At 43.0% G+C, this 27393-nt stretch overlaps 2 protein-coding genes across 15 annotated transcripts in view; one reads left to right on the top strand and one right to left on the bottom strand.

The window, feature by feature from the left end:
- Positions 1-8918, top strand: part of SYNE2 (spectrin repeat containing nuclear envelope protein 2) — a 442988-nt gene extending 434070 nt beyond the window's left edge. For 7 of the 11 annotated variants that reach the window (XM_021074116.1, XM_021074177.1, XM_021074171.1 and 4 more), the window contains 6 exons: positions 834-1034; positions 2236-2364; positions 3473-3664; positions 4664-4747; positions 5203-5249; positions 5494-6508. In XM_021074116.1, the coding sequence (XP_020929775.1) occupies positions 834-1034; positions 2236-2364; positions 3473-3664; positions 4664-4747; positions 5203-5249; positions 5494-5806 (966 nt within the window). In that variant the 3' untranslated portion in view covers positions 5807-6508. Of the gene's footprint in view, positions 1-833; positions 1035-2235; positions 2365-3472; positions 3665-4663; positions 4748-5202; positions 5250-5493 lie in introns of all 11 variants that reach the window. The other 4 variants (XM_021074201.1, XM_013993486.2, XM_021074160.1 and 1 more) reach the window with 2 other exon arrangements.
- The window catches only part of ESR2 (estrogen receptor 2), an 83665-nt gene continuing 67422 nt past the window's right edge, over positions 11151-27393 (bottom strand). For 3 of the 4 annotated variants that reach the window (XM_021081294.1, XM_021081350.1, XM_021081392.1), the window contains 2 exons: positions 15807-15984; positions 11151-14029 (listed from right to left, as the gene is read on the bottom strand). In XM_021081294.1, the coding sequence (XP_020936953.1) occupies positions 13843-14029; positions 15807-15984 (365 nt within the window). In that variant the 3' untranslated portion in view covers positions 11151-13842. 4 annotated transcript variants of the gene reach the window in all.

Here is a 27393-nt window from a genome sequence, read left to right as displayed (position 1 = left end):
GCTTGTGTTTTCTTCAGAGGCGCACCTGCAGATGATCCCAAAGCCCAGAGCAGTGCTGGGGAGGTGTGGCTCTGCTCTGACCTCAGAGGTGCCTCAAGACTCTTCTGGAGGCACTAGCGGCAATGGGCAGGCCGCTTAAAACACCCTTCCAAATGTGTACAGGCAGGAGCAGGGGTGGCACATTTGGGGTGGGGGAGTAGGACAGCTCACCTATTGATGAGTTCAGTGGCCTGAGATGGTTACTCTGCTACCCAGTTAGGCTCTGTCACCCACACAGTCAGCCCTTGCCCCATTGGAACTGACGGGCCATGGTGGGTGGGGGTGCACCTTGAGCCTACACTTTGTGGGTGCTCAGAACATGAGCCCGGGCTCCTGGGAGAACCCAGGGAAGGGGTTAGGGGTATCCAGGCCATCTTCACGCACGTACTACTGTTTTACTTTGTGCTTACCCTTCATCCTAAAGAATGGCACTTCTGGGACATTAGGGGCAAATTTAGGATAACGGTGCTTTACCCAGAAGACTTTTAATCTGATTCGGAAATGTCATCATGAAGCCAACTGGAGGTCAGCAGGGTCTGTTCATGCCCCCAGTATAGCCAGTCCTCCAGGAGTCAGGCCTCCATTCTCAGTCCGTCAGCTGCCCAGCCAAGCTGGTGACCTTGTAAGGCAGCTCCCTCCCCTGATGCTCCCCAGCCAGTCACAGGCGACGTCACCCTCGTATCTGGGGCTGTGGCTTGGAGAAGGATTTGGAAGATCCATTCCCCACTGAGGTTCAAAATGATCCTCATCCCTGTTTTGAGAGCACCTCACCCAGTCTCTTCTCTCTTCCATAGGAGATAGTAAAAGCCTTTAACACCCACAAGGCTTTGCTGGTCTCTGTCAATGTGAGCAGCAAGGAATTTCTGCAGACCGAGAGTGCCGACTCCAAAGAGCTCCAAGATCGAGTCAGCCAGCTGAGCCTGCGCTGGGACGCGGCCCAGGAGGCGGTGGAGAGCTGGAGGGAGGGCTTACGACAGTCGCTCATGCAGTGCCAGGTATGCCAGCTCAGCACCCGGAGGCCCCACAGCCAGGCCCACGTGGGTGGGAGAGGCAGATATTTTTATCAACATCGGGCCACTTGGATGCAGCCAAATATGGCTCATATTAGGAAGCATGTGCTCCCCATCTGTTTCCAGAGGCCCACCTACTGTCTCAGAGACCTGCTTCTTGCCCTGCATTTGTTTCCCACCCAGGTGCAGACCTGCTCATAGTGAGAGGGTGCCAGCTAGCTCCTTGGGAGGCTGGAGATGTCACATCAATATCGCCCCCCCCCCCAATCTATCCTTCCGCCAGGAAGGCTAGATAGCAGAGTGACTGAGCAATCTTGCCCTGGAACAGGGAGCAGTTGAACCCAGCTCTGCAGCTAAATTTAATAGCTGTGAGGCTGTGGGCCAATCACTGAACATTTCAGACTCAGTTTTCTTATCTGAAGATGGGAATAATTCCAGTGCCTGCTTCACAGGATTCTTTTTGGGACCACATTCTGTAACCTTGACCCAGCTCCTGACACATAGTAAATGCCCAGCCCAGGTTAGCTCTGATTCCATCTTCAAGATCGTGAGCCCATGAGCAGCCTGTTTTGTCAGGGTGTCTCGCGTGACCATTGAATTAGCAAATTTGTGGAATAATTTGTGTGGGCCCTACGTGATGTCAGGTGGAGCATTCTGAAGCCCACCTTTCTGCCAGCACTTTTCACTTGAGAGAACCCTTCTTGCGCGTCCTGGGTCTATGCCCAGCATGTTCTCCTTTTCTGATGTCCTTTGTTTGGGGCCTGGCATTTAGTTTAACTCTGGCCCTTTTATTCACTGGATAAAGACCAGAAGAGCAGACGATGATGATGGATTAGAAGCAGCAAGCTGCTTCCCAGCACACCTGCCCTCATAGTTCTAAGAGCAAAGCAACCATTTCTTTTTTTTTTTTTTTTTTTTTGTCCTTTTGCCTTTTCTAGGGCCACTCCTGTGGCATATGGAGATTCCCAGGCTAGGGGTCCAATCAGAGCTGTAGCCACCGGCCTACACCAGAGCCACAGCAACACAGAGTCCAAGCTGCGTCTGCAACCTACACCACAGCTCAGGGCAATGCTGGATCCTTAACCCACTGAGCAAGGCCAGGGATTGAACCGCAACCTCATGGTTCCTAGTCGGAGTCCTTAACCACTGAGCCATGACAGGAACTCCCCATGTCTTTGTTTTTAAGGATTTCCACCACTTGAGTCAAAATCTGCTGCTGTGGTTAGCGAGTGCCGAGAGCCAGAGGCAGAAGGCTCACATCCGTGACCCAGAGGCGAACCATCAGGCTCTCCTGGTGTGTCGGGAAGAACTCACGGTAGGTTACACTGCCAGGGTCCTGCGCTACAACTGGGCTGCTCAGGAGGTCAGTACTTGGGTGCCCTCACCTGGCCTTCCTGAAAATAGCGCTCTGAGGGTGTTCTGGTCCTCGTGTTCCTGGTGGTGGCTGCTGAGGATCCTTTGCAGTTCTCATGCGGAATGATGCAGGAGTGAAAAGCTGTGGTCCAGAGCAGGAAGTCTTCAAGACTCAGGAACTGGGGGTCTAGGTGTTCAGCAGTATCCTGTAAATACAGCTATTTTGGGGGGAATCCGGATGTTCAGTTGCCCCACAGCCAGGAGGACAGCTGTATGAGTTTCTATATCCACATGGCACAGACTTTCTTCTGGGAGGGTAGTTGTGCTTTCATATATTTATTTCACCAACAAGCCAACATGAGACATATATTCTCATGTGCACTCAAGGTGACATTTTTATTCACGTATTTTATATCTGGTTTAATTTTAAATATTTTAAATTTAATCAAAGCGCTGGACATTGTTTAAAACATGTGTTTTTGTACTAAAATCTTTGTAAAGCCCCACAATCCAGAGCAGCTCTAATGGAACTTTGTGCAGCGATGGAAATGTTCCCCATCTGCACTGTTCACCGTGACAGCCACCAGCCACAGGTAGCAACTGAGCACTTGAAATGTGGCTCTTGTGACCAGAACTGAGCTTTTAATACTATGTGTATGTGGTCCAGTGGCCATCAGATTAAACATCAAGCAAGACAATAAAGCGGACTCACCCACTACCTCTGTATTTCTAAATGGTTTCCGTAAAGCTGTGCTTTCCCAAGTTATCCACTCCAGACTTTCCCTTGGCTTCCTGCCATGGTGGATGAGGGCTCAGTCTTCTCATATCACCCCTCACTCCTCTCCTCTACTTCCTCCAGCACTGCAGTTGCCTCCAGAACAAGAAGGAATGAAAAGTAAGTCAGGTATAAGCTAAGTGATGCCAAGTCCAAGGACAGAAAGGCAGGTAGGAGGAGAAGGTGGTTCTGGAGTTGAGTTCATCCTGGACCTTTCCTGGCACTGAGGAAGCTTCTTCCAGCCACACTATCTTCCCTTTCAGTAAGCAATTATTTTACACTTCTGTATTTTTAGCAACTGGAAAAGGAGCTTGTGGCACGTCAACCTCAAGTAAGTTCCTTACGAGAGATTTCCAACAGCCTGCTTACCAAGGGGCATGGGGAAGACTACATTGAGGCTGAAGAGAAGGTCCATGTGATTGAGAAGAAATTCAAACAGTTATTGGAGCAAGTGTCCCAGGACTTAATGTCCCTGGAGGGGAGCCAGGTGAGTCCCCTTGTGGCGTTTATTTTTGTCTTTTTAGGGCCACACCTGCGGCATATGGAGGTTCCCAGGCTAGGGGTCTGATTGGCGCTGTAGCTGCTGGCGTACACCACGGCCACAGCAACATCAGATCCGAACCGTGTCTGCAACCTGCACCATAACTCATGGCAATGCCAGATCCTTAACCCATTGAGCGAGGCCAGGGATTGAACTCTCAACCTCATGGTTCCTTATCGGATTTGTTACCGCTGTGCCACTACGGGAACTCCCCCTTTGTGGCTTTTAAATATGAAGATGTCCTTGTGGAGGCAAATGGGAGAGTGGTGCTGCAGCCTTGCTAGCGGAGGGAGGCTGCATGCACGTGGCCCCAGTGGGGTTGTGCCCCTTTCTAGCTGTGTGTGTCGTGGCCATGACAAGTGACCAAAGCTCTTGGAAGCCGTGCTGTCACTTGTAAGAGGGAACCAACAACAGTACCCATCAACATGGCTAGGGTCATGAAAGACAGGCCAGGTCCCTCTGTGTCTTCACTTTTCTCACGGGACAGTCCCCTCGTCCTCTCCTTGACCTGGTGGGTCTCTTCTGACCACTCTCATAGGTCTACCTTCTTCTCTAAAATGTGCTCCAGCTCAGAACAGCAGACTCCACAGGTATCTCTCGGTCTGGCCCCTTCCCACTGGAGTACACATGTCCGGCCACGTGATGGTGTCACCTCCAGCCAGCTCGCTGTCACACTGTTTCTGTTTCCCTGCTGCTGCCAAACTCATCCCCCCATAACCAATGTGGGGTGCAGGTGGCCAGCCTCTCCTTGTTTATCTCCCCTTGACGGTGAGAAAGGCTCTCTGGGAGGGGATGAGCACAGAAGGAAGACACCCTCCCTCAAGAAGCTCAGGGTTGGGAGAGGGCAGTGGAATGATGAAGAGCCTGCAGGAGGCATGTTTTTATGCTCTTGAGACTGTTCAGAGTCTGCTTCCACAAACTCAATTCTCGGGGTGTGGATTTCAGAACCTGGGCTCATCCCTGCCTAGCTTGGATGAGGCCAACCCTGAAGAGCCTGTAGCAGCATCGTCACCAGCATCTGAAGCCAAGGTGAGCGCCCTTCTGCCAGGGGACAGCACTATTACACCTCAGTCACTGAGATGCCTGATAGCACGGATCTGTTCAACCTGCTAGTCTGTTGATGGGCTTGCTCCAAAAATTTTAATGCACTTGTAAAGACCCAGCTCCAAGGCTGTCTTCTGCTCAGCACTCTTTCTTGGGACAGTGTGGGGGAGGGAGGATGGAAGCCCTTCCCACAGTGCTCAAGGGGCCTCCTGATCTCTCCGTCAGCAACAGGCCAGCAGGCTGGAAGGTGAAAGTCTCAACAGTTAAGCCCAGTGCTTTCTGCGCTCCTTGGGTGTAATCTCAGGTGTAAGCGCTCTAGTCTCGAAAGCTTGGCAGGAAACCACCTCAGGAAGGTGTCTGATTTAAGAAGGAAGAATGTTTTATCATTTGCAGAACTAAGCTATTTTCAGTTTACTAACTGGGTTATTTTTACACTGCAGCTCAGAGCAGAGAGAACTAGAAGAGACAAGAACAGGACAGACAGCAGGTAACAGCATCCCTGGTCCACTCTTACCTCAGTGCCTTTGCCAAGGCCTCTGACAAGGTCTTGGGAGAAGCTGGCTTTCTTCTCTGTGGAGGGGCAGGCTTCTCTTCTACAGCTGAACCCTGGCTGTGGGCTGCATTTTAACCTCAGGCCCTGGGCCAGCTGTCTTGACACAGCAGGGGGCAGGTGACGGGAGTGGGTTTTGCCCTGGGAACCTGCGCTCACCCTGGCCCTCCTGTGTCGGCAGGGTGCCCAGCTCCACCCACCCCAACAGCTCGAGGGCCCCACGCTCCTTCCTCTCGAGGGTGATCTGGGCGGCGCTGCCCCTCCAGCTGCTGCTTCTGCTGCTGCTGCTCCTGGCCTGCCTGCTGCCCGCCTCCGTGGAGGACTACAGCTGCACTCAGGCCAATAACTTTGCCAGGTCCTTCTACCCCATGCTGAGGTATACCAACGGGCCGCCCCCACGTAGAGGCCCAGCCCGCAGCCCTGGACCAGTCTGTGAGGGACCTGAGCGCTGGTCCAGGGACCTGCCTCCTACGGACACCTCCCTCTGGCAGTGACCAGGGAGCTCTCTCAGGACTCGGGGCAGGGGATCTGGGCACACTCACCCCAGCAGTTCAGCAAAGCTAGGTGCTTGGTTTTGGGACTCGGGAAACTACAGTTTTGAAGACCAAGTGCTTTGTCAACCTGTTGTCAGACCATGTTATTAAAATACGGTGAATATGGTCAGTGGACAGTAGTATGCATTGAAGAATATATATGACAGAGAGAAGCAGATTCTGCATTAGAAATGGTTCAGAAACTCCCCTGCACCCTTGGCTGATTGAAACAATCATATTTAAAATATTTAGAATTAATTTGACTCCAATCAGCTAGCAGTCTTGAGCTACAGGTTATAAAACCAAAATATTCTGTTCAGTACTTAGGTCTGCTCTTTTGTATTGCTTTAAATTTTTAAAGAATTATATTGCATGGATGTGGTTATTTGTGCATATTTTTTAACAATGCAGAATCTGTATGAATAATGTAAACTTTGATTTTTTAAAAAACAGATTTTAGCTTGAGCTTTTGACTAATGTACAGAAAATGCCAAACTACAGACTTGATAGGGCCATTTTTGTAAGTTAATTTTATAAGACTTTTCACATTTAAAGTGATGCTTCAAGTTTTTGCTTAACTGTTTGGCCATGGGGGTGGGGGTTGGTACAGAAACTTGAAGCTATTTGTGGTATTTACAACTCAGATTTTTCTCATTAAAACAAAAAAGTCATACATTTGTTCTACTGGTTTATAGTACAAAGCATTTAAATGTTACGTGTAATTCTCTATATGGCAAAAATTATTTTTTTTAAAATATTTAGGGGAGATTTGAGATTTACTAATTTTCAGCCAAGCTCTATAAGTCTGTTTAACTTTGTACAGAATGAGATCCAGAAACCCACAATCTAGGTAGATTACCTCCTGTGAGAACTGCCAGTGCTGTAGGGGCCCATGAGGATAGCATGACATGGAAGGTGGACATCAGAAGGAGAATCATTTCACCCAGGTTTTTCTATCCCCAACTCTCTCTGGCGTGAACTAACACATAGGATTTAACAAGTGTCGCAGACAAAGCCATCTGCTTTCTGTACAGTTCCAGCACCACTGTCTATTTTCTGCCTAAACAAAGTGGGTGATTAGAAGTTACTGATCCAGGGAGTTCCCATCGTGGTGCAGCGGAAACGAAATCTGATTAGGATCCGTGAGAACTCGGTTCTATCCCTGGCCTTGCTCAATGGGTTAAGGATCCAGCGTTGACGTGAGCTGCGGTATAGAGCACATACGAGGCTTGGATCTTGCATGGCTGTGGCTGTGGTGTAGCCTGGCAGCTGCAGCTCTCATTCCACACCTAGCCTGGGAACTTCTATATGCTGAGAGTACGGCCCTAAAATGCAAAAAAAAAAAAAAAAAAAAAAAGTTACCGATTCAGTTCCTCAGTTAGCTGCTCCTAGTGTGCCTCTCTAAATACTTGGGAGACACCATGGACCCAGAGCGGTCTCAGTCCCTGTCTCTGCTGCAGAGCACAAACCTCAGGGAAGCCAAGGAAGCTGGTTAGTAGATGAAGGTCACTCATCAGCACCAGTGGCTGTTCTGTGGTCAGACACCCTATGACCTGTGTTCACCAGCAGCTTTACATAAAGGGACCAGTTGAGAATCTGTCCTCACTTTACTGAATTGTTGGAAGTGATCTGGAGATAAAAGTACTTTATCATGTACCTTTGATGTTTTTAAACTCTAAATAATTCATCTCTTTTCATGGATTATAGTTGCCCTAGAGGGACATTTAAGTGAAAATGTTACCCAAACTTTGTCTTCAAGCCATTGAGTTGGTTAGAAGTTTTCACCAGAGGCAAAAGGTGAACTCCGCACCTCTGCACCTTCCTTCCAGTCCAGAGGAAGTAACTGTCCTAGAGACCTTTTCTGCCCACACGCAGGGACTCTGGGGCAAGCCCAGGTTGCAGAGATATGAAAGAACTGTTTGCTTTTTTTTTTTTTTTTTTTTTTTTTTTGTCTTTTTAGGACCATACCCATGGCATTTGGAAGCTCCTAGGCGAGGGGTCAAATCAGAGCTACAGCTGCAGGGCTACACCACAGCCACAGCAACACAAGATCTGAGCCATGTCTGTGACCTACACCACAGCTTACAGCCAACGCCGGATCCTTAACCCACTGAGCAAGACCAGGGGTGGAACCCACATCCTCATGGATACTAGTCGAGCTCATTACCTCTGAGCCATGATGGGTACTCCTTGTTTGCATTTTCAAGTCTAATGATGCACATGATTTCTCAGGGTGAAGGCCTTTGAGGCTGGACTCCAGGCTTTTCTACTCCTGAAATTCCTTCCTTCAAAGCTCAGTGTCTTCCCCTGATCTTGTTTTGAGATAGTCTATTTTACACCTTCAAGAGGTTTTGCATTTTGCATTCACCACATGCAAGAGAAATTTTCAAATGACTCTTGGCATTAAATTAACTTCGGTATGAATGACTTTTCTCTCCATCCCTAGCAGACTGTAATTCTAGTTGACTCAAATGAGCTAATTACAGGAAATCTACCCCAGAAATGGATGTACTCCACACCACTCCACACTCCATATGTGTAGCTACACTTCACTTGAGCACACAGTGCCTTCAGTCATAAATCACATGTGAGGTTAGCTGACTAAAGATTGCATTGCTGTGGTTTAAAAAAATCTTCAGCAGTTTGTCAGATTCTTAACTCCTGAAATTGTATATAAACATTTTATGTACCTTCTTCCAGGAAGAGTGTCTGTGGTTTCCATCAAATTCTGAAAGGGTTCTGCAAACCTAAAATAGAATTCAGAATAGAATGGGAACACTGACTACTTAGCTTAATCACTGAAAGTTCTTATACTCCCAAAAAGACATTTTTAAAACCAAAATTATGAAAAAAACACTTTATTTAGCTGATGTCACATTGAACTTCTTTCTGCAATGGTTCCATAGACATTAAAGGCACACAGCAAAGAAAAAGTTGTACCTGGAGGAATGGGAAGCAGATTTCAAAATCTGCTTTCACACAACGGCAAACATTCATTTGTCTAAAGGCCCAAATTTAAAAGCCTGCTTAATGGTACAAAGCATTATCTGAAAAAAACAACAACAAAAAAAACGACAAGTGATAGCCAGCCAATGGGCTCTGAAGTACACAGAACCCCTGAAGAACAAAGTTTCAAGACCAAAGTCATGGTACTCAGACACTCAGTACAGAAGGGGAAATGCAGCAGCACAGACCATTCACTGACAGGAATCATTTTGGGCTAGCATCACCAGACCTTTGTCCTTTCCACACAGGAAGCCCACTATCACATAACATTGGCCCCACAGGTGACTAGGATCCTTGAAATTCAAAAAAAAAAAAAAGAAAGAAAAAAGGACCCTTGATTCCAGCACAACAAAAAATTGTAAAGATAATATCACAGAGAATGCACATCGTCAAGCTGCCACTGGAGCCAACATTCCAGCAACGTTGAGAGCTATAAGGAACAAATGCAGGTGTTGTGCACTGTGCACAGCAGGAAACCAGACTCCACAGGGAAGCCTCAGTGTCTAAAAGGTGTGAGATTTTTACACGGGTAAGTCTCCAGTGAATCGACTTCATGGCAACACACCTGGGGAAAGCAGTGACAGGAGGTGACCTCAGTACCACCCTGAGCTTGTGAACCCAGGACAGGAGGGTGGGAATGATAAAATTTATCTAATTTTTTTCCACCTGTCATGGCATGTGGACCAACCCCATCTAAGCTGAGCAGGCAGATGGTGCAGGAGAAGGCAGCCGTTAGGTAACAGCCTCTCCTCTATGCACCAATGGTTGGCTCAAACAGTGACTCCTACGGAAGTAAGTCCTGCCACAGGAGAGTGCTGGCCAGGTGGGCCAAGACCTGAATTCTGGACAAGCTTTGCTCTTAGTTTCACAAGCTCTGAGCTTTAACTTGCACATGTATCAGGGATGAGACTGATTTTCTTGCCTTCAGGGGCGTTCTGGAAATTGAGGACAAGGGTGCCAGGAGCAGGCCCCACTTAAACCAGAGTAGCCATGCACATCAGATTGCATTTGATGAATGGTCACTGCAATTTAGAGATATTTTTTCTTTAGTGTTTTTTTAAATTGTATGATGACTCTCAGCACTGAAACTTCAACTGCCTGTGTTCAGCTCTGTCACTTACTGCCTGTGTGACCTTGAGTAAGGTTGCCTAGACGTGTTAGTGTCCACAGCCAGAAAACTGGAATAATGGCAATTAGCATGAGAATTAAAGGTGAAAGTATGAGGCACTGAGCACTGTGTCTGGCACACAGTAAGTGTTCCACAAATGTTATTTTTAGGTATTAAACAATGTATTTTTTATCATTTCCTTCATAAAACCTTTATTGTGTCCTTTTAAGAGTTTTAGCAGCTTAAATGTGTCAAATCTTATTAAAAATGCTTTTGTTTTGAAATAGACCTAGAAATGGAGGGTTCACCTTTGAATTTGAAAAGGTGTCAATATATGCAAATTTAAGATTTAAATAACACCCAAACTCTGTTTGCACATCTAGAGCATTTCGGAATTGCTTCAAATTAAATATATGAATATATAATGTTGCTCTGCCAAGAACTGGGAACGGATTTTTTTTTTTGGCCCTGCCCACAGCATGTGAAATTTCCAGGGCCAGGGATTGAACCCTTGCCCCAGCAGCGACCTGAGCTGCTATAGTGACAATGTTGGATCTTTAATCCACTGTGCCACAAGGGAACTCCAGGAACTGATTTTTTTATAACTGAAATAAAAAATACCCTTCCTACTGAGTAAGCAGGAGAGGTAATCCAGATAAAGGACTGTCTCACCCAAGAGCTCTATGGATTTTGCATTGTTTTGATACAAGCTTAAGAACTTCCAGAAATGTTAGTAAGCTGTTCCCACCAAAGTTTTTGAAGTGTTTGTAGTGAGTCCCAGTGGATGGTGAGCATATGATAGGCCTGAGCCAGAGAGGATGTGATGAGGGCTGGGGGTGCTGTAGCTGGAAGGGGTGAAAACTCACTGCGGGTCCTGTTCAGGGGTTGCCAGGAACCTGCTGGACACTGTTCTAATGTTTTCTGTATGAAGAATATTCCATGTTAATTATATTTCAAAATTTGTCTATATGATTCCCCTATTAGACACTCATGTTTTGGAATTTAGCTCATACCCACTCATCTCCCACAAACAAATCTCTCAAATGATCACTGTAAAAACCAAAATGAAGAAAATGAATCTTGCCATAAAAATCTAAGGCAAAACTGAGGATCACTTTTCCATGATATACCAGATATAGTCTGGTGGATTTTTTTTCTCTGACACTCAATTTAGCTCTTATTTAGTTATCAGGTCCTTTTTCCCCTAGTTAATCCCTTCTAAAAATTTGAAAACACTGTAATTTGTGCTTAGCTATGGAAGAATTTTAAGTTGCCCATGGGCCATTTACATAGGCAGGTATCTAAAAAAGATAATAATTTAAATGAAAGCACTATTAAAGAGAAATGACTGATCTTTAAAATGGACATGGAAGGTTTACTCAAAATCCATAAAAATGGGAGCCTGACTTTGCCCACTGGTCTCATCCTCAGAGGATATGTTGGGAGCAGATGAGAACAGAGATTCAAAACACTTCATCTGAAAGGGGGACAGGGCCCTAGAACAGTACAAATAAAAAAGAACACCTTTAAACTGTAGACTGTTATCTCAACTGCTGACCTGTCCCAGACCCCATCTAAGAGACAGCCTTGCACCCAGACAGCCTGTCAGGTTGGACTGACCTGGATCCCCGGCACACCCAGGTGAGATCATGGCCAAGGAGAAGTGACCCAAAGTGTTGCATCTGCCTTCCTGGCTAAGTGCAAATGCAGTGAAACAAGCAGCCTTGGGTAGCATGCAGGACGTCTGGAAGACGGTAGTGGGCACTGAGTTTTCATAGGTGTGTGCCCGCAGCAGGAGCACATGAGATTTGGCAGACAGGTGCTGGGACACCTGAGACCAGTGTGATGCCTACCATGGCATTAAAATCCAACCTGAAAAACTTTACTACAGGCTAATGGGCTGAGGGCATGGTTTCCATTCTGGGGTTTTTTTGTTTTTTGTTTTTTTTCTTTTGAGCCTGGTAGCCTTTCTTATAAATACAATTAAGAGAATTTCATCAGCAAATAATAATTCACAGCTGCCTTCTCTGCCTCCTACCACCCACTCTCTAGCTTCCATCACCTTGTTTGTTGTGTGGGATTCTAAACTGTCCAGAGAGAAATAAAATTGATCTTCTTAAAAACACCAGTTCCCTGGTTCCTATAAAATTAAGTGTAACTGCTAGTACTGACTCTCACTGAGGCTGCAACATTGAGTCACTAAGAATAATTTCAAATTACCTCAGAATACAGACAATTATGTGTCTCCATGTACATGGCCAAGTGTTTCTGATACAGCTTTGCTTGACTTTTTTTTTTTTTAATTTGGCTCAAGTTTAGTAAAACTGCATCAGTATCAAAATAAAGAATTATTCAAGATCACACTAGCAGATACCAACCTCATATTATTGAATATAATCTTCCTAAAGACTTAGGTTTACTGTGTGGCTAGCATATTCTTTATTTACTGTTTTCAAAAAGAAAATGTGTTTAATCTATCACAAGGCAATTTTTTTAAATGTTGCAAAAATCACATGATTATTTAACTGATCTCCTCCAAAGTACAGATGCAATTCATTTTATGCATTCACTATATTCCTGAAGATTTGTATGAAAATTTCAGTTTTTAAAAAGTTGAGTTAAAATTGTAATTTCAGAGGTGCTTTGTCATCCTGTCCTATTTATGTTCCATTTGGAATAAGAACTGATACTTCATTAAAGTTTTTATTTCACCTAGCCCACCATATAAATGTTTTGATTCGAAAATATTTTAAAAGAGCCCTAGGGTATAAAAGCATTCTTTCTTGCTATAAATAATGACCCCTAAATATTTCTCTTTTTTAAACAGAGTGCACATTCTTGGTCAGGTGTGTTGCTTATCCATCATATGCAGCTTGGCCCTGAACCTGGCATGCTGATGTGTGTGACTGCTCATTCCTCTAGAGGAGAGCATTCCACACACACAGCCTGAAGTGTCCCTGTCCCCCCAGATGGCTGATATGGCAGCTGTAGCTGCCCTAGGGAAGCATCATGGCTGTGACCCACACCCACAGGAGAAACCCCATTCCTACAAATGTTGGTCCTTTCATCAGCACACGTGCTGGGCTCCTTGGGACAGGAGATTTCGGAGAAAGGAGAGTTCCAGGGCAGGGGTATTGGGATCTCCACACTCCTCTATGAATTTGATCACACACCGCCCCCCCCAAATAATTCACAGGCTCTGAATGCAAATCAAGATGGCTGAACCTTCATGAAGACAGCAGCATGGTCCCAGGGTCTAGGGGGAGAATGTGGCCCACATCTCAGCTTGACCACTGGCTCCCTAGGTCACATTCCCTCTGGCCCTGGACAAAGTCACAGCAACACGGGACATCCATCCTCAGGCCTGTGAGGTAGGTCTGTGGAACCAGTTAGTTGATTGTCGTCGACGTGGTTTTCAGTCCTACAATCAAGTGGTCCAGGAGGCAGCATACAAAGGACAATTGTAAGGGCAGGCTGAGTCACATGATAAAGGCTGGTCCCTTCCCGTGCATGTGCCACATCCTTTCCCCTTCTACTTGACAACCCTTCCGAGTCACATTTCCACCTTTCCTTCCAAAACCTGTAAGATGTTTTCCAAAGGGTAGAAGGGAGATGGGAAGTAAGAGAGGGACCACAATGAGACCCCAAGAGGCCAAGCAAGAAATAAGCTCTGCACTCAAACGTGGCCCTGGTGGCAAGGATCACTGACTCTCACCCTGACTCCCGGTGGTCTTGGCTGAACCTGCCACAGCCACAGGAGGACCACACAGCAGAAAGTCTATGAAGTCCACCCACTGCTTATGGGGCTCACGATTCACGCTGGAGTTCACATTTCAGCCTGGGCCCTCTCTGCAGCCTGACGCCCAGTGTCTGAGGCTGGGCGTCACTGAACCTGGGGTTTCTGGGGGCCCTCTTTGCTCTCACTCTCCTCCATCCGGCTGCGCTCAGACCCCGTGACCAAGGACTTGTTGCCACGAAGAGTGTGGGCATTCAGCATCTCCAGCAGCAGGTCGTAGACGGGGACCACATTTTTGCACTTCATGTTGAGCAAGTGTTCCATGCCCTTGTTACTAGGGGGACAAAAAGGTGCTGAGAGTCCTTCCTGAAGCAGCTACAGGAAGTGTGACATCTCCCCAACCCTCCCCCACAAAGCCAGTCCTCATCCCGCCCTGCATGTCCTCCCCCATCTGGCTGCTCCAGTGATCTACACATAAGGGCAAGGACAATGTCCTGTGGACCTTGGTGTCCCACCACCCACCCACAACAGCTTGACGGCACCCAGTGTCACCCCTGCTGCAATGGGGTCTTGCTGTTCACCGTAGTTATGTCTACACAGTCTTCATAAATACTGAATGAGCAAACACCGAATCACTGCTGCTGGGGAGAAATTTAGGGTTAGGTTCTGAGAGTTCCTGGTCTCATCATCAACCCATTAATACATAACCTTGTTTTATCTGTGCTATTGTTTAAAGACACCTCATTTAACATATATTGGTGGGGTTTGGGGGCACTCCTGCAGCATGCGTAAGTTCTCAGGCCAGGGATGGAACCTATGCCATGGCAGCAGCCTGAGCCACTGCAGTGACAGTGTCAGATCCTTAACCTCACTGCACTGCAAGGGAACTCCTTGATTCACTAACATTTAACTCACAGCCTATAGCACTAAAACTCAAGCCTGAACAAGGCGTATCTAACGTGTATTTTTTCATGGAGACACACCATAGCCTCCATTTAGGTACTGTAGACAGCACCCCAGCACTCTGCTTGGGGGTGAAATGTCAACAATGAAACGTCGAACAAAGCACAAAAATGCCAAGACAGGGCACCAAACAGACCGAATAACACATCTCTGTTTATAGCATAAGAGCAGAAATGAAAAGGCAGAGCAGCACCTTGTTTGACCCCTACTAGGAACATATGTATGGGCAACTCAAATTTTTTGCCACTCTGGGCATGTCCTTCAATGACTCAAAAGCACCATGAGTACTGATTTGGGGGTTGCGAATAAAATTCAGCAAAAAGCAGGAAAACTCTTAAATAGGGAATCCACAAGTAATGAGAATGAACTGCTTCTGTTCTGCAAATGGTCATGTGCCAAATAATCTTTAAGGGAAAACAGAAGCAGAGTTGTTTTCATTCCCCCCTCCCCTTGGTTAAAATTCTTGAGGTGTGTATTGTCCCTCCTTATAGCTCCAGGGGACCTTCCTCCTCAGAGGATCACTTCCCTTCCATCCCCACTTCCCTCTTCTAGCCCCAGGGTGACAGCTGGCTCCCAGCATCATGGGACGGGAATGAAGCCATCATTGGAAACCATGCTCTCCATCAGTGCATTAACTTACATTCCCTGATACACTCTATCCACCCCTGCCTCTGCAAACCTCCTGGGCTCACTGACTCATTCTTAACACCCTGACGCTATCGCAAGAAAAGGAACAACTCTTAGGAAGCCTTTGTGCCCCTCCCCCAAACACCAGCCTCTGGAGTTGAACTGGATGAGCTGGGTTTAACCTCTTCAAGAAAAGAACCCTGAGTAGCACAGGAGGAGGAGGCAGTTCGTTTTAGGGGAGGAACGAACTGCCCCTTTCAGAACTCCAGGGACAAGCTAAAAGCCCCAGTGACAAAAACAAATGAGCCACCTTAGGACACCACAAACAGCCTCGATGGACCATGTCACATTCAGTGCTCACTGTGGCTGATGTGCTGAAGTGCACTGATGACACACCCATTCCCTTTCATTTTCCTTTAAAGATGGCAATGGTACCTTACACATCTCAAACTTGCACAATCCGTTCCCCAAAGCACACCCCCCCCGCCCCCGGCATGCAGGCCCCCATGCCAGGAACGTACCTGGCATGTCTGACATGAGAAAGGAGCATGAGGAGGTTGGCCAGGCGGACAGACTGCTGCTGGGAGGAGATACCACTCCTGGCGATCACCCAGACCAGGGCATCAGTCACGGCATTCAGCAGATGAGTCAGCTTCCGGCTGCTCTCAGCCTCTTGGGCTGCAGCTGAAGGATACATACCTGGGTAAAAATAAAAGCCCGGAGTCACTGCTCTGAGAAAAAGGAACAGTAAAGCGTGTGCTCAGCCATCAGGCATGCAAACCTCCTCCCAGAAGGGAGGCCAAGTGGACCTGGGTTGTTCAGATGTCTACAAGTGTGGTGAAACCTTCAAAGCGTGGCTTCTCCTGTGTATGGTGTCCTTTCCCCACAAGAGCCAGCCCTGTCACTGAGCTGGAAGGGAAAGCCTGGCTGAATGCAGGCAGACTCAGCGGCCTCTCAGACGAGCCTGGCCCAGACCTGTGGTCTTGTCACAGCAGGAAATATACCAAGTTGCCTTAGACCATTACATGGTGTATCTCAGCTGCAGCAACAAATACCCATGGTCATAAAGTGAGATGAATTCAATTCTTAGTCCCTAGGAGGTCCCTCATCTAAGGGGAGGCTCACCACTGCTGCATAGCCTCCTGGCTCCATGAGCACCACGTACAGACATCCACTGCAGGGTCCCTGCCACCTCTGCCCAGGCCAGGTGGCACCTTGCTTGAGCAGGAAGACCATCGATTTGGAATCAGACAGACCTCGTTTATATCCACCATTTCCCGCTCTCTGACTCCCGCCCAGTCGCCCAGCTCCTCCAGACTCAGCTCCTCCCGAAGCCAAGCTTAAAGGTCCATCTCCCCAGGACCCCACAGCCATGCCAGGAGACAGCTTCCTTCCCTTGTCCTGCCTGGCCTTGCATTTAACGCCCCTCTGACTCTAGGAACTGAGATACTGTGGCCTCCTAAAGGCTGCCAAATGACAGCTCAGGCAGATCTCCTTGCTGCTACCACTCCCTCCCCTGCCAACCCGACTCCTCGATTCCTGGCATCAGGGATGTAATCAGCTTCTCTTCCAGGCTTTCGATTTCAAAGAATAAATAGCAAATATGTGAAATCAGCAGGGAGCTTTTGACTGTAATGAGAATGAAGAATGGCTGGCACTCCATCATCCACAGAATTTGTTTTGTCAATTTTTGTTCTCTACTTTTATTGGCATTTTCAGTCCAATTAAAGCAACTCAGTTCAACAGAGTTCAATTAAAGCAAGGGACATAGTAAGCCACAACTATGCCAGTGCAGTGCTTTGCCACATCCCTGGGGGTATGTTCCTCCATGACATCAGACAATTCAGATTTAAAATATACATATTTAACCCAGAAGCTGCTGCTCCAACCTACCTGCTCACCTTGTCCCCCACACCAGATGACCTGGCTTCTCACTGGCCCCCCTCCACCCAGCATGCCCTTGAGTCCCCAAATGCCAAGCACAGATCACATGGCTCCCTGCAATGACTTCCCAGCTCTTTGGGGGTAGAATCCATTCCACCTGGCACACTTATCAAGGTACCCAGGCTCTCTCTGCTTTTTTCACCCTCAGTTCCCAGCACACTTCACCTTGAACTCCACCTTCAGTTCTTTGAGCAAGTGATGCCCTGACCATGCTGAACTTTCTGCTGAAGAACTCCCTCCTTTCCCTCCCCGCCTCCGCTGCTCCTCCTCCCCTCTTCCACATTCCCTTCTCTTGCTTATCTACATCCATCCCTCCTCCAGATTTCAGCCTGGTTATGAACTTCCTGGTGGAGGCTTCCCAGACCCCCCTCTGGTTTGGGCTCTCCCCTGAAGCCCCAAAGGTGCCCTGCGTATCCCCAGCAGAGGGCACCACATTGTCCCACATGCTGGATGTCCTCATACACACACCCTGACCCTTGGTGAGACTGAACATAAATACTGTGGGGCACAGACCCTGTCCATTTGTTTGCTATTATGCCCCCATCACCTATTGTGATGACTGGCATGGAGTAAACACTCATACATGGAAGAACTGGACTGAATTTATATAGCTTCAAATCTTTAGTCGTACCTTTATAATTGAAAAGATAAGTATGCATATTCATGTACATTTTAGGTGTATACACATAAAATTATTAACCAAATCAAAGTATAGAGAAAATTATTGTAAGATTATTTTCATTAAAATTGACCCTGGATGTAACACAAGTGCTTTCTTTTAACTAACCATTAGTCTACTCTGCTACATGACATGTGCTCTATGTATTTCTCCTGCCATAAAGCAATCTTAATGTCTCTGGATTCTAAAAGGAGTAAAAAATGTGTGCCTGTATATATGTCACTCTAAAGTGACAAAATTGAGACTATAAAAATATTCTGCTAGGGAGTTCCCTGGTGGTGCAGCAGGTTAAAGATCTGGCATTGCCATTGGTGTGGCTCAGGTCACTGCTATGGTGTGGGTTTAACACCTGGCCCAGGAACTTCTGCATGCTGCAGGTATAGCTGAAAAGAAAAAAAAAAAGTACTTGGCTAGTATACAAATGTTCATAGCAACATTTTTCATAATAGCCTAAGAGTAGAAATAAACCAAATGTTCACTGATTGATGAATGGATAAAATGTGGTATATGCATACATGGAATATTATTGAGCCATAAAAAGGAATGAAGATACATGCTACAACCTGGATGAATCTTGAAAACATTATGCTAAGTGAAAGAAGTCAGTCACAAAGGACTACATTTTGTATGATTCCATTTATATGAACTGTCCAGAATAGGCAAATCTATAGAGACAAAGTAAATTAGCGATTGCCTTGGTGTGTGGTTGGGTCAGAGGCTGGGGAGTGACAGATAAGGAGTACAGGGTTTCTTTTGGGGTGATGAAAAATATTCTAAAGTTGCTTTGGATGATGGCTGTTTAGTCTATGAATATACTAAAACCCAGTGAATTATATACTTTAAATGGGTGAATTATATAATATATGAACTATATTATAATAAAGCTATTAATTTAAAAAATAATAAGCTAAGTCTTTAGAACCAAAATTGCAATAACATGAAAGCTCCTCAGTACCTCCCTGTATCTGACCAAGGCTCCCCCAAGATAACCTGGGTTGGCCATTGGGTCATCAACCAGCCAAGGGTGAGCCCTGGACCTTCCACAGGCTGTGGCAGCAGCATCACTCCATTCAGGACTCAAGATCCAGCACTGATAAAGGGTTTAGGGACAGGAGTCACTGCAATTTTGTAAAGGTGTAGCTATATCAATTTGATATACAGGGGAAGATTTTATATACAAAAATATTAATCTACATCAAACCATCCTGGGGAAGAACTGGGCTACAGAATACCTATTTTGCTGCCTGACTTCTCTACAGTCAGCATGGCTATGCCTGCAGTTTGGCCACTCACACACACCCTCTTGCTCATCAATGGACAGAGTAACTGCTAAGTGGAAGACCCTGGGAAGGACAGGAGACAAAGCCCTCACCCCAGAATGTTCACTGCCCAGACACACAGGGAGTGAGAATTAACACCTCCCCCCTCCCAGTCTCCAAAAATAAAAACATAAGATTCCATTTTAAAACCAAATTAACTTACTTTTCCTTAAAAAGGCAAGATCTTGGCACACCACCACACACATACCAAAGAAAGTAAAATAAAATCAAGGACACAATTTCCTCTCCTCGTTATCGCGTGGGAAGAGATATGTGCTCCTTTCACCAGCCACCTGATGACATTCTGGGTGGCACATGGGCACCCAGAATGTCATCAGCCTTGCAGATGGGCAAGTTCCCAACATTGGCCACAGCCTAACAGTTAAAGGACGAAGACAAAAGCTTGCCTCAACTGAAAGCAAATAAATCAAAAGAGATAAAGTGTTTAACAAAAATCTTAGAATTCTAACCAAAGGAAAAAATGTTCTGGCTTTTAGAAGGTGTATGTGGGGTTTTATTTGCCGTCTGTTTTGAGAAAAGAAATCTCTGTCTACAACCATCCCCTTTAACACCACCTCCTAACCCAGCACCAGGAGAACAGACTTCTGTTATACGCGCCTGGCATGCTGATAGCCACAGTGCTTTGCGCCCCTGTTCTCCATCAACAGGAAAGGACCCATTTGGCCTCTTCAGCGCTTTTGACCTTCTCCACCCACACGTCATGGGAACTCTCCTCATAAACTCAGAATGAACTAGGGCTTGAGTTGGTGCCTCAGTAATTTTCTTACTGTAAAATAGGATCACCTGGTTCTAACCATTTCATTTAATGAAAAGTTTCATCCATATGAAAACTTTGTAATGAAAAGTTTGTAAAGTCTTAAAACTGTTTAGATAAATTGACTTCATTCCTAATTTTAAGTATTTTAAAAGATGATTTGCAAATTGATCCCATTTTTCCCCCTAGATTCAGCAGCCTTTAGTTCAACCCAAAGGAGGACGTACCTAGCCCCCAGGTGACAAGAGGCTGGTCCCACTATTTTTCATTTGGATACATTGCTACACCTTGACGTTTCTAAAACACTTTAACAAATATTGTTAACAGCATGTGCTAAGTGAAATACTTTCCATTGTCTCTGAGTTCAGGAGCCACATCAAAGACTATATAGCACAGTAATCCTTGTCACCCTGACATCTTTCCTATGTGTGGTGAAGAGGATTTGCTGAAGGGGGAGTTTGAATGGTGCTGGGCTCCCGCCAGCTGTCCCCACAGAAAGGAACATGCAACTTCTCCTACTCAAGCCTGGTAAGGATCAGACCCCATGGTAACTGCTAGAGTGTTTAGCCCTATTCTAGACCAAAAGCCTTATATCTAATTCATTACTGCTGAGATTTTTATGGGGATCAAGGTGAATTTGTAGATTATTTATGGGGAGGACTGACATCTTAACATACTGAATCTTCTAAGCTATTAACGTAGCTTATCTCTCCATTTATTTAGGGTATCTTTAATTTCTCTCAGCAATGTTTTGCAGTTATCAGTACATGGTCTCACATCTTTTGTCAAATTTATCCTAAGGTTTCATAATTTTTGATGCTATTTTAAATGTGTTGATTTTTAAAATTTCAATTACTAATTGTTCACTGCTACCATACAGAAATAAAATTACTTTCATATATTGCCCTATTCCCAAAACTTTGTTAAGCTCACTTTCTTATAGACTGTTTCTACACAGTCTATCACCTTTTCAAATAAAGTTTTACTTCTACCTTCATAATCTGAGTGTCTTTTATCTCTTTTCTTGCTTTATGGCACTGACTAGAACTTCCAGTAAAACAATGAATAGAATTCATATGAGTGGATATATTTGCCTTATTCCTGATAACAAGTTTAACATTAGCTGTAGGTTTTTCCTAAATATCCCTGATCAGGTTAAAGAAGTTTCCTTCCATTACTGGTTTGTTGAGCATTCTTAGCAGGAATGGGCATCAGATTTCATCGGACCTATGGAATAATCCTACAGTTTTTTCATTATTATTCTGTTAATATGGTAAATTAGGTTGACTGATTTTCAAATGTGGAAGAACCCTTGTATTCCTGGGAAACTCACACTTATTTATATTATTGGATCCTATTTCTAAATAGAAATTTTGAGAATTTCTAAACCTAGGTACATGAGAGATACTGGTCTGTTGTTTCCTTCCAGTATGTCAGTCTGGGTTTCCTATCAGAGTAATTCTGGCCCCATAAAATGAGTTGGAAAGTATTTCCTGCTCCTTAGTTTTCTACAAGAATATGTATAAACTTGGTATTATTTATTCCTTAAGTGTCTGGTAGAATTATTCCAGAAAAGCTATCTGGGCATGGAGTTTTCTTTGTGGAAATGTTTTCAATAACATAAAACAAATTCAATTTCTTAGATATAGATATTGAGAATTTTTAAGTTTCTTTTTGACTGAGCTTCAGTACTTCGTGTCTTTCAAAGAATTTGTCCATTTTTACCTCATATTCAAGTGAACTGGCATAGTTGTTTATAATATAACCTTATTATTCTTTTTATTATCTGCAGAAAAATGTCACCTGTCTCACTGCTAATATTGGTAAATTATACCTTCTTTTCTCTATTCTGATCAGTCTGGGCTAGAGACATCAATTTCATTGATCTCAGAGAATCAGATTTTGACTTTCTTGATTTTTATCTGTTTTTTATTTTTTTTTATCTGTTCCCTTGCTTTCCACTCAATCCTTTAATGTTTGTTTCTTCTGCTTACTTGAGGTTTTCTCTTCTTTTCCTAAATTTCACTAGGGTTGAAAGCCAAGATCATTCATTTCAGAGCCTCCTTTTTTTTTTTTTTTTTTTTTTTTGTCTTTTTAGGGCCACACTCGTGGCATATGCAGGTTTCCAGTTAGGGGTAGAAGTGGAACTGTAGCCTCTGGCATACACCAGAGCCATAGCAACGTGGGATCCGAGCCGTGTCTGTGACCTACACCACAGCTCACAGCAATGCCGGTTCCTTAACCCACTGAACAACGCCAGAGATGGAACCTGCGACCTTATGGATGTTAGTCAGATTTGTCTCCGCTGATCCACAATGGGAACTCCAGAGCTTACTTTTTAAATTGAAATACAGTTGACATACAATTCTAAGTCAGTTTCAGGTGTACTGCATAGGGATTTGACATTTGTATCCATTTTGAAATGATCATCATAATAAGTCGAGTAACCATCTATCTCCATACAAAGTTACTACAATATATTGACTATATTTCTAATATTATATATTACATCCCTGTGGCTTATTTTGTAACTGGAATTTGTACCTATTAATTCTTTTCACCTATTTCATTACTCTACCTCTCTCCCCTCCAGCAGCCACCTGTTTACTCTGTATTCATGAGTCTATTTTTGTTTTGTCTATTTTGGTTTTTTTAGTTCCACATATAAGTGATATCATATAGTATCTGGCTTTCTCTGACTTATTTAACTTAGCATAATGCCCTCTAGATCCTTCCATTTTGTTGAAAATGACAAGGTTTCATTTTTTTAATAGCTGAGTAATATCCATTGTATATATGTATCACGACTTCTTTATTCACTCATCTATTAATGGACACTTTTATTGGCTTCTATCGGCTACTGTAAATAATGCTGATGTATGTGGATCTCTTCAATTAGTGTTTTTTTCTTCAGGTAATTACCCAGAAATGGAATTGCTAGATCATATGGCAATTTCATTTTAATTTTTGAGGAACCTCCATACTTTTTTCCATAATGGCTGCACCAATTTACAGTCCTACCACCAGTGCACAGTGGCTCCCTTTTCTCTGCATCCTCACCACATCAGTTACTATTTGTTGTCTTTTTCATAACAGTCATTCTGACAGGTGTGACATGGTATTTCATTGTGGATTTGATTTGTATTTCCCTGATATTTAGTTATGTTAAACAATTTTTCATGTACCTGTAGACTATCTATCTGTCTTTGGGAAAATGTCTATTAAGGTTCTCTGCCCATTTTTAATTGGGTTGTTTTCCCTGTGCTGAATTATATGTTCTTCGTATATTTTGGATATTAACCCCTTATTAGATATATTAGTTACAGATATCTTCTTCCATTCAGTAGGCTACCCATTCATTTTGTTGATAGTTTTCTTCACTGTGCAAAAGCTTTATAGTTTGATATAGTCCCATTTGTTTATTTTTGCTTTTGTCTCCCTTATCTGAAAAGATAGACCCAAAAAATATTGCTAAGACCAACGCAAAAGAGCATACTGCCTATGTTTTCTTCTAGGAGTTTTATGATTTCAGATCTTACATTTAAGTTTTTAATCCATTTTGAGTTTATTTTTATATCTGGTATGAAAAAATAGTGTAGTTTGATTCTTTTGCATGTAGATGTCCAGCTTTCCCAACACATTTATTGATGAGGCTGTCTTTTCACAAATGTATATTCTTGCCTTCTTTTTCATAGATTAATTGATCATATATATAAGCATGAGTTTATTTCTGTGCCCTCTAGTCTGTTCCATTGATCTCTGTGACTTTTTTTTTTGTGCCAGTACCATACTATTTTGACTACTATAGTTTTGTAGTGTATTTTGAAATCAGGAAGTGTGAAACTTCCAGCTTTGTTTTTCTTTCTCAACATTGCTTTGGCTATTTGAAGTCTTCTGTATCTCCATACAAGTTTCAGTTATCAAATCACAAAGCCAGAGAGCCAAAAAAAAAAAAAAAAAAAAAAAAGAACAAAAAAACTGCAAAAACAACATAAAATGGCAATGAGTACATACCTATCAATAATTACTTTACATGCCAATGGACTAATTGCGCCAATCAGAAGACATACAGCAGATGAATGGATAAAAAAGTAAGACCCATATATGTGCTGCCTACAAAAGACTTACTTCAGATATAAAGACATACACAGACTGAAAGTGAGGGGATGGGAAAAGGTACTCCATTCAAGTGGAAACAAAAAGAAAGCTGGGATAGCAATGCATATATCAGACAAAATAGACTTTAAAACAGACTATGAAAAGAGAGAAAGAAGGATATTACATAATGACAAAAGAATCAAACTTATATGCACCCAATATAAGACTACCTAAATACATTAAGCAAATATTAACAAACATAAAGTGAGAAACTGACAATAATAGAATAATAGTAGGAGACTTTAACAACCCACTTATGTCAGTGGACAGATCATCCAGACAGAAAACCAATAAGGAAATACCAGCCTTAAATGACACGAGACCAGATAGAATTAATAGATATATATATATAAAATATTTCACCCCAAAACAGCAGAATATACATTCCTTTCAAATGTACATGGATCATTCTTCAGGACAGATCACATGCTAAGCCGCGAACAAGTCTTAATAAATTTAAGAAGGTTGAAATCATATCAAGCATCTTTTCTGACTATAAAAATGTGAGACTAGAAATCAACTATAACAAACTGCAAAAAACACAAACATGTTGGAGTCTAAACAGCATACTACTAAAAAACCAACAAGTCACTGAAGAAATCAAAGAGGAAAGAAAAAAATACCTGGAGATAAATGAAAATGGAAAGAAGTGATCTGAAATCTATGAGATGTAGCAATAGCAATTCTAAGAGGGAAGTTTTAGCAATACAAACCTATCTCAGGAAACAAAAATATCTTAAGACCTTCCTTTTATTGTAATATGGGTGTTGAGCACTATAAAATTCCCTTAATCTATTGCTTTAGCTGCAGCTCCAAAATGTTGCTATGTTGCATTTTCATTTTCAGTTAGTTCAAAATGCTTTATAATTTTTATTTTGATTATCTCCATGATCCATGGCTTATATAGATATATGTTATTTGGTTTCCAAGAGTTTGGAAAATTTCCATGATCTTTCTAATATTGGTTTCTTTTTATTTTATTTTATTTTTTTGTCTTTTTAGGGCTGCACCTGTGGCATATGGAGGTTCCCAGGCTAGGGGTCTAATTGGAGCTATTGCTGCCAGCCTATGCCAGAGCCACAGCAATGCCAGATCTGAGCCGCATCTGTGACCTACACCACAGCTCATGGCAATGCCAGATCCTTAACCCACTGAGCGAGGCCAGGGATTGAACCTGCAACCTCATGGTTCCTTGGTCGATTTCATTTCTCCTGTGCCATGAAGGGAACTCCTAATGTTGGTTTCTAATTTAGGCCCACTGTGTCAAAGAAAATACTTCATATGACTTACATCCTTTAAAATGTATTCAGTATAGACCATATTAGGCTCATAATATGGTCTATACTGGTAAATATTCTATGAACACTTGAAAAGAATGTGTCTTCTGCTATTTTGGGGGTCAAGGGTTTTTAAAATGCCAGTTAAAGTTGGTTGACAGTGTTATTCAAGTCTTTATATTTACTGAATTTCTGACTATTTGTTCTATCAATTATTGAGGGGTATTAAAATACTCAACTATAACAAAGGATTTGTCCATTTCCCCCTGAAGTTTTACCAGATTTTGCTTCATAAAGTTTGAAATTCTCTTATTTGGTGCATAAATGTTTAGGATTTTTATGTCTTCTTGATAAACTGACTCATTTATCATTATGAAATAATCTTCATCATTAAAATATTCTTTGCTCTAAAATATATTTTTTCTGATATTAACATAGCCACTCTAGCTTTTGTTTGATTAGTCTTAGCATGTAATATCTTCTATCCTTTTACTATTAACTTATATCTTTACACTGAAGCGAATTTCTTGTCAATAGCAAAGAGTTGTGTCTTATTTGTCCAATCTGACAATATTTTCCTTTTAATTGAATTTTAATATAATTATTGTTAGGATTAAGTTTAAATTTACCATTTTGTTAGCTTTTTTCTGTTTGTCTTATCTATACTTTATTTGGCACTTTTCTTTTTTTAGATTATTTTTTATGGTTCCATTTTATCACCTTTACTTTGGCTCTAATTCTTTGTTATTTTCATTGTTGCATTTGGGTTTATGATAAACATATTTAACTTACTACACTTCAGCTTCAAGTACTACTATAGCACTTCATGCATAAAATAAAAATCTTACAATACTATACTTCCATTTGTCCTCTCCCAGCCTCTGTGGTCTTGTCATATGTTTTACTTCTACATAAACCCACAATATATTTTTTTCTGCCTTAAGCACTAGATTACCTTTTAAACAAAAGCAAAGTGTTTAAAGTAGTTAAAAAAATTCATTATATCTACATTATGATTTGCAGGACCTCTTTATTCCTTTGTATGGATCCATGTTTCTACCTGGTATCATTTTCCTCCTGCTTGAAAGACATATATTAATATTACTTATAGTGTAGGTCTGCTAGTGATGAACACTTTCCATTTTTGCATGTTTGAGAATATTTTTGCCTTCATTTTTGAAAGGCATTTTCCTCATGTAGGGTATTCTACTTTAACAGCTTTTTCTTCAAGTACTTTAAAATGCTGTTTGTTCCCTTATTTCCTTGACTTGCCTCAAAACAGAAATTTGCTGTCATCCTTGTCTTAGTTTCTCTGCATGTAATATCTTTATTCTCTGGCTACTTTTAAGATTTTTCTCTTTATTATTGATTTTAAGCTACTTGATTATGATGTGCCCTAGTGTGGTTTTCTTAATGTTTCTTGTGCTTGGGATTCATAAAGCTTCCTGGATTTGTGTGTTTATAATTTTCATTAAGTCTGGATAATTTTCAACCATTGTTTCTTCAAATATTTTTTAACCCCTCCCCCTTAAGGGACGCCAAATTCATGTATATTTAACAACTACAGTTGTCCAAAAGCTCCCTAATACTCTTTTTTTTAATCTCCTTTTTTCTTTTCTTTCCATCTTTTGATAGATTCTATTGCCATTGCTTAACTTTTTAAAAAATTTTTTTTCATTTTTTAAAGTTTTTTTCTTTCCACTCTTTTTTGATAGATTCTATTGCTATTGCTTAACATCCAGAAATTTTTTTCTTCTGCGTGCCTAATCAGATGTAAATGCCATCTGAACAGTTTTCACATTGAGAAGTTCAATTTGTGTGTTTCATATTTTCCGTGTCTCTTCTTAACATGCTCATGCTTCCCTCTACTCCTTGGACATACGGAATATACTTATAGTAATTGTTTTATTATCCTTGCCTACTAATTCTATCATCTGCATCATTTGGGCTCTTTTC

This window comes from Sus scrofa, chromosome 1 (genome assembly GCF_000003025.6).
Source record: "Sus scrofa isolate TJ Tabasco breed Duroc chromosome 1, Sscrofa11.1, whole genome shotgun sequence".
Lineage (NCBI taxonomy): Eukaryota > Metazoa > Chordata > Mammalia > Artiodactyla > Suidae > Sus > Sus scrofa.
Note: the sequence above shows the minus strand (reverse complement) of the source record. Positions and strands in the feature narration are given on the sequence as shown.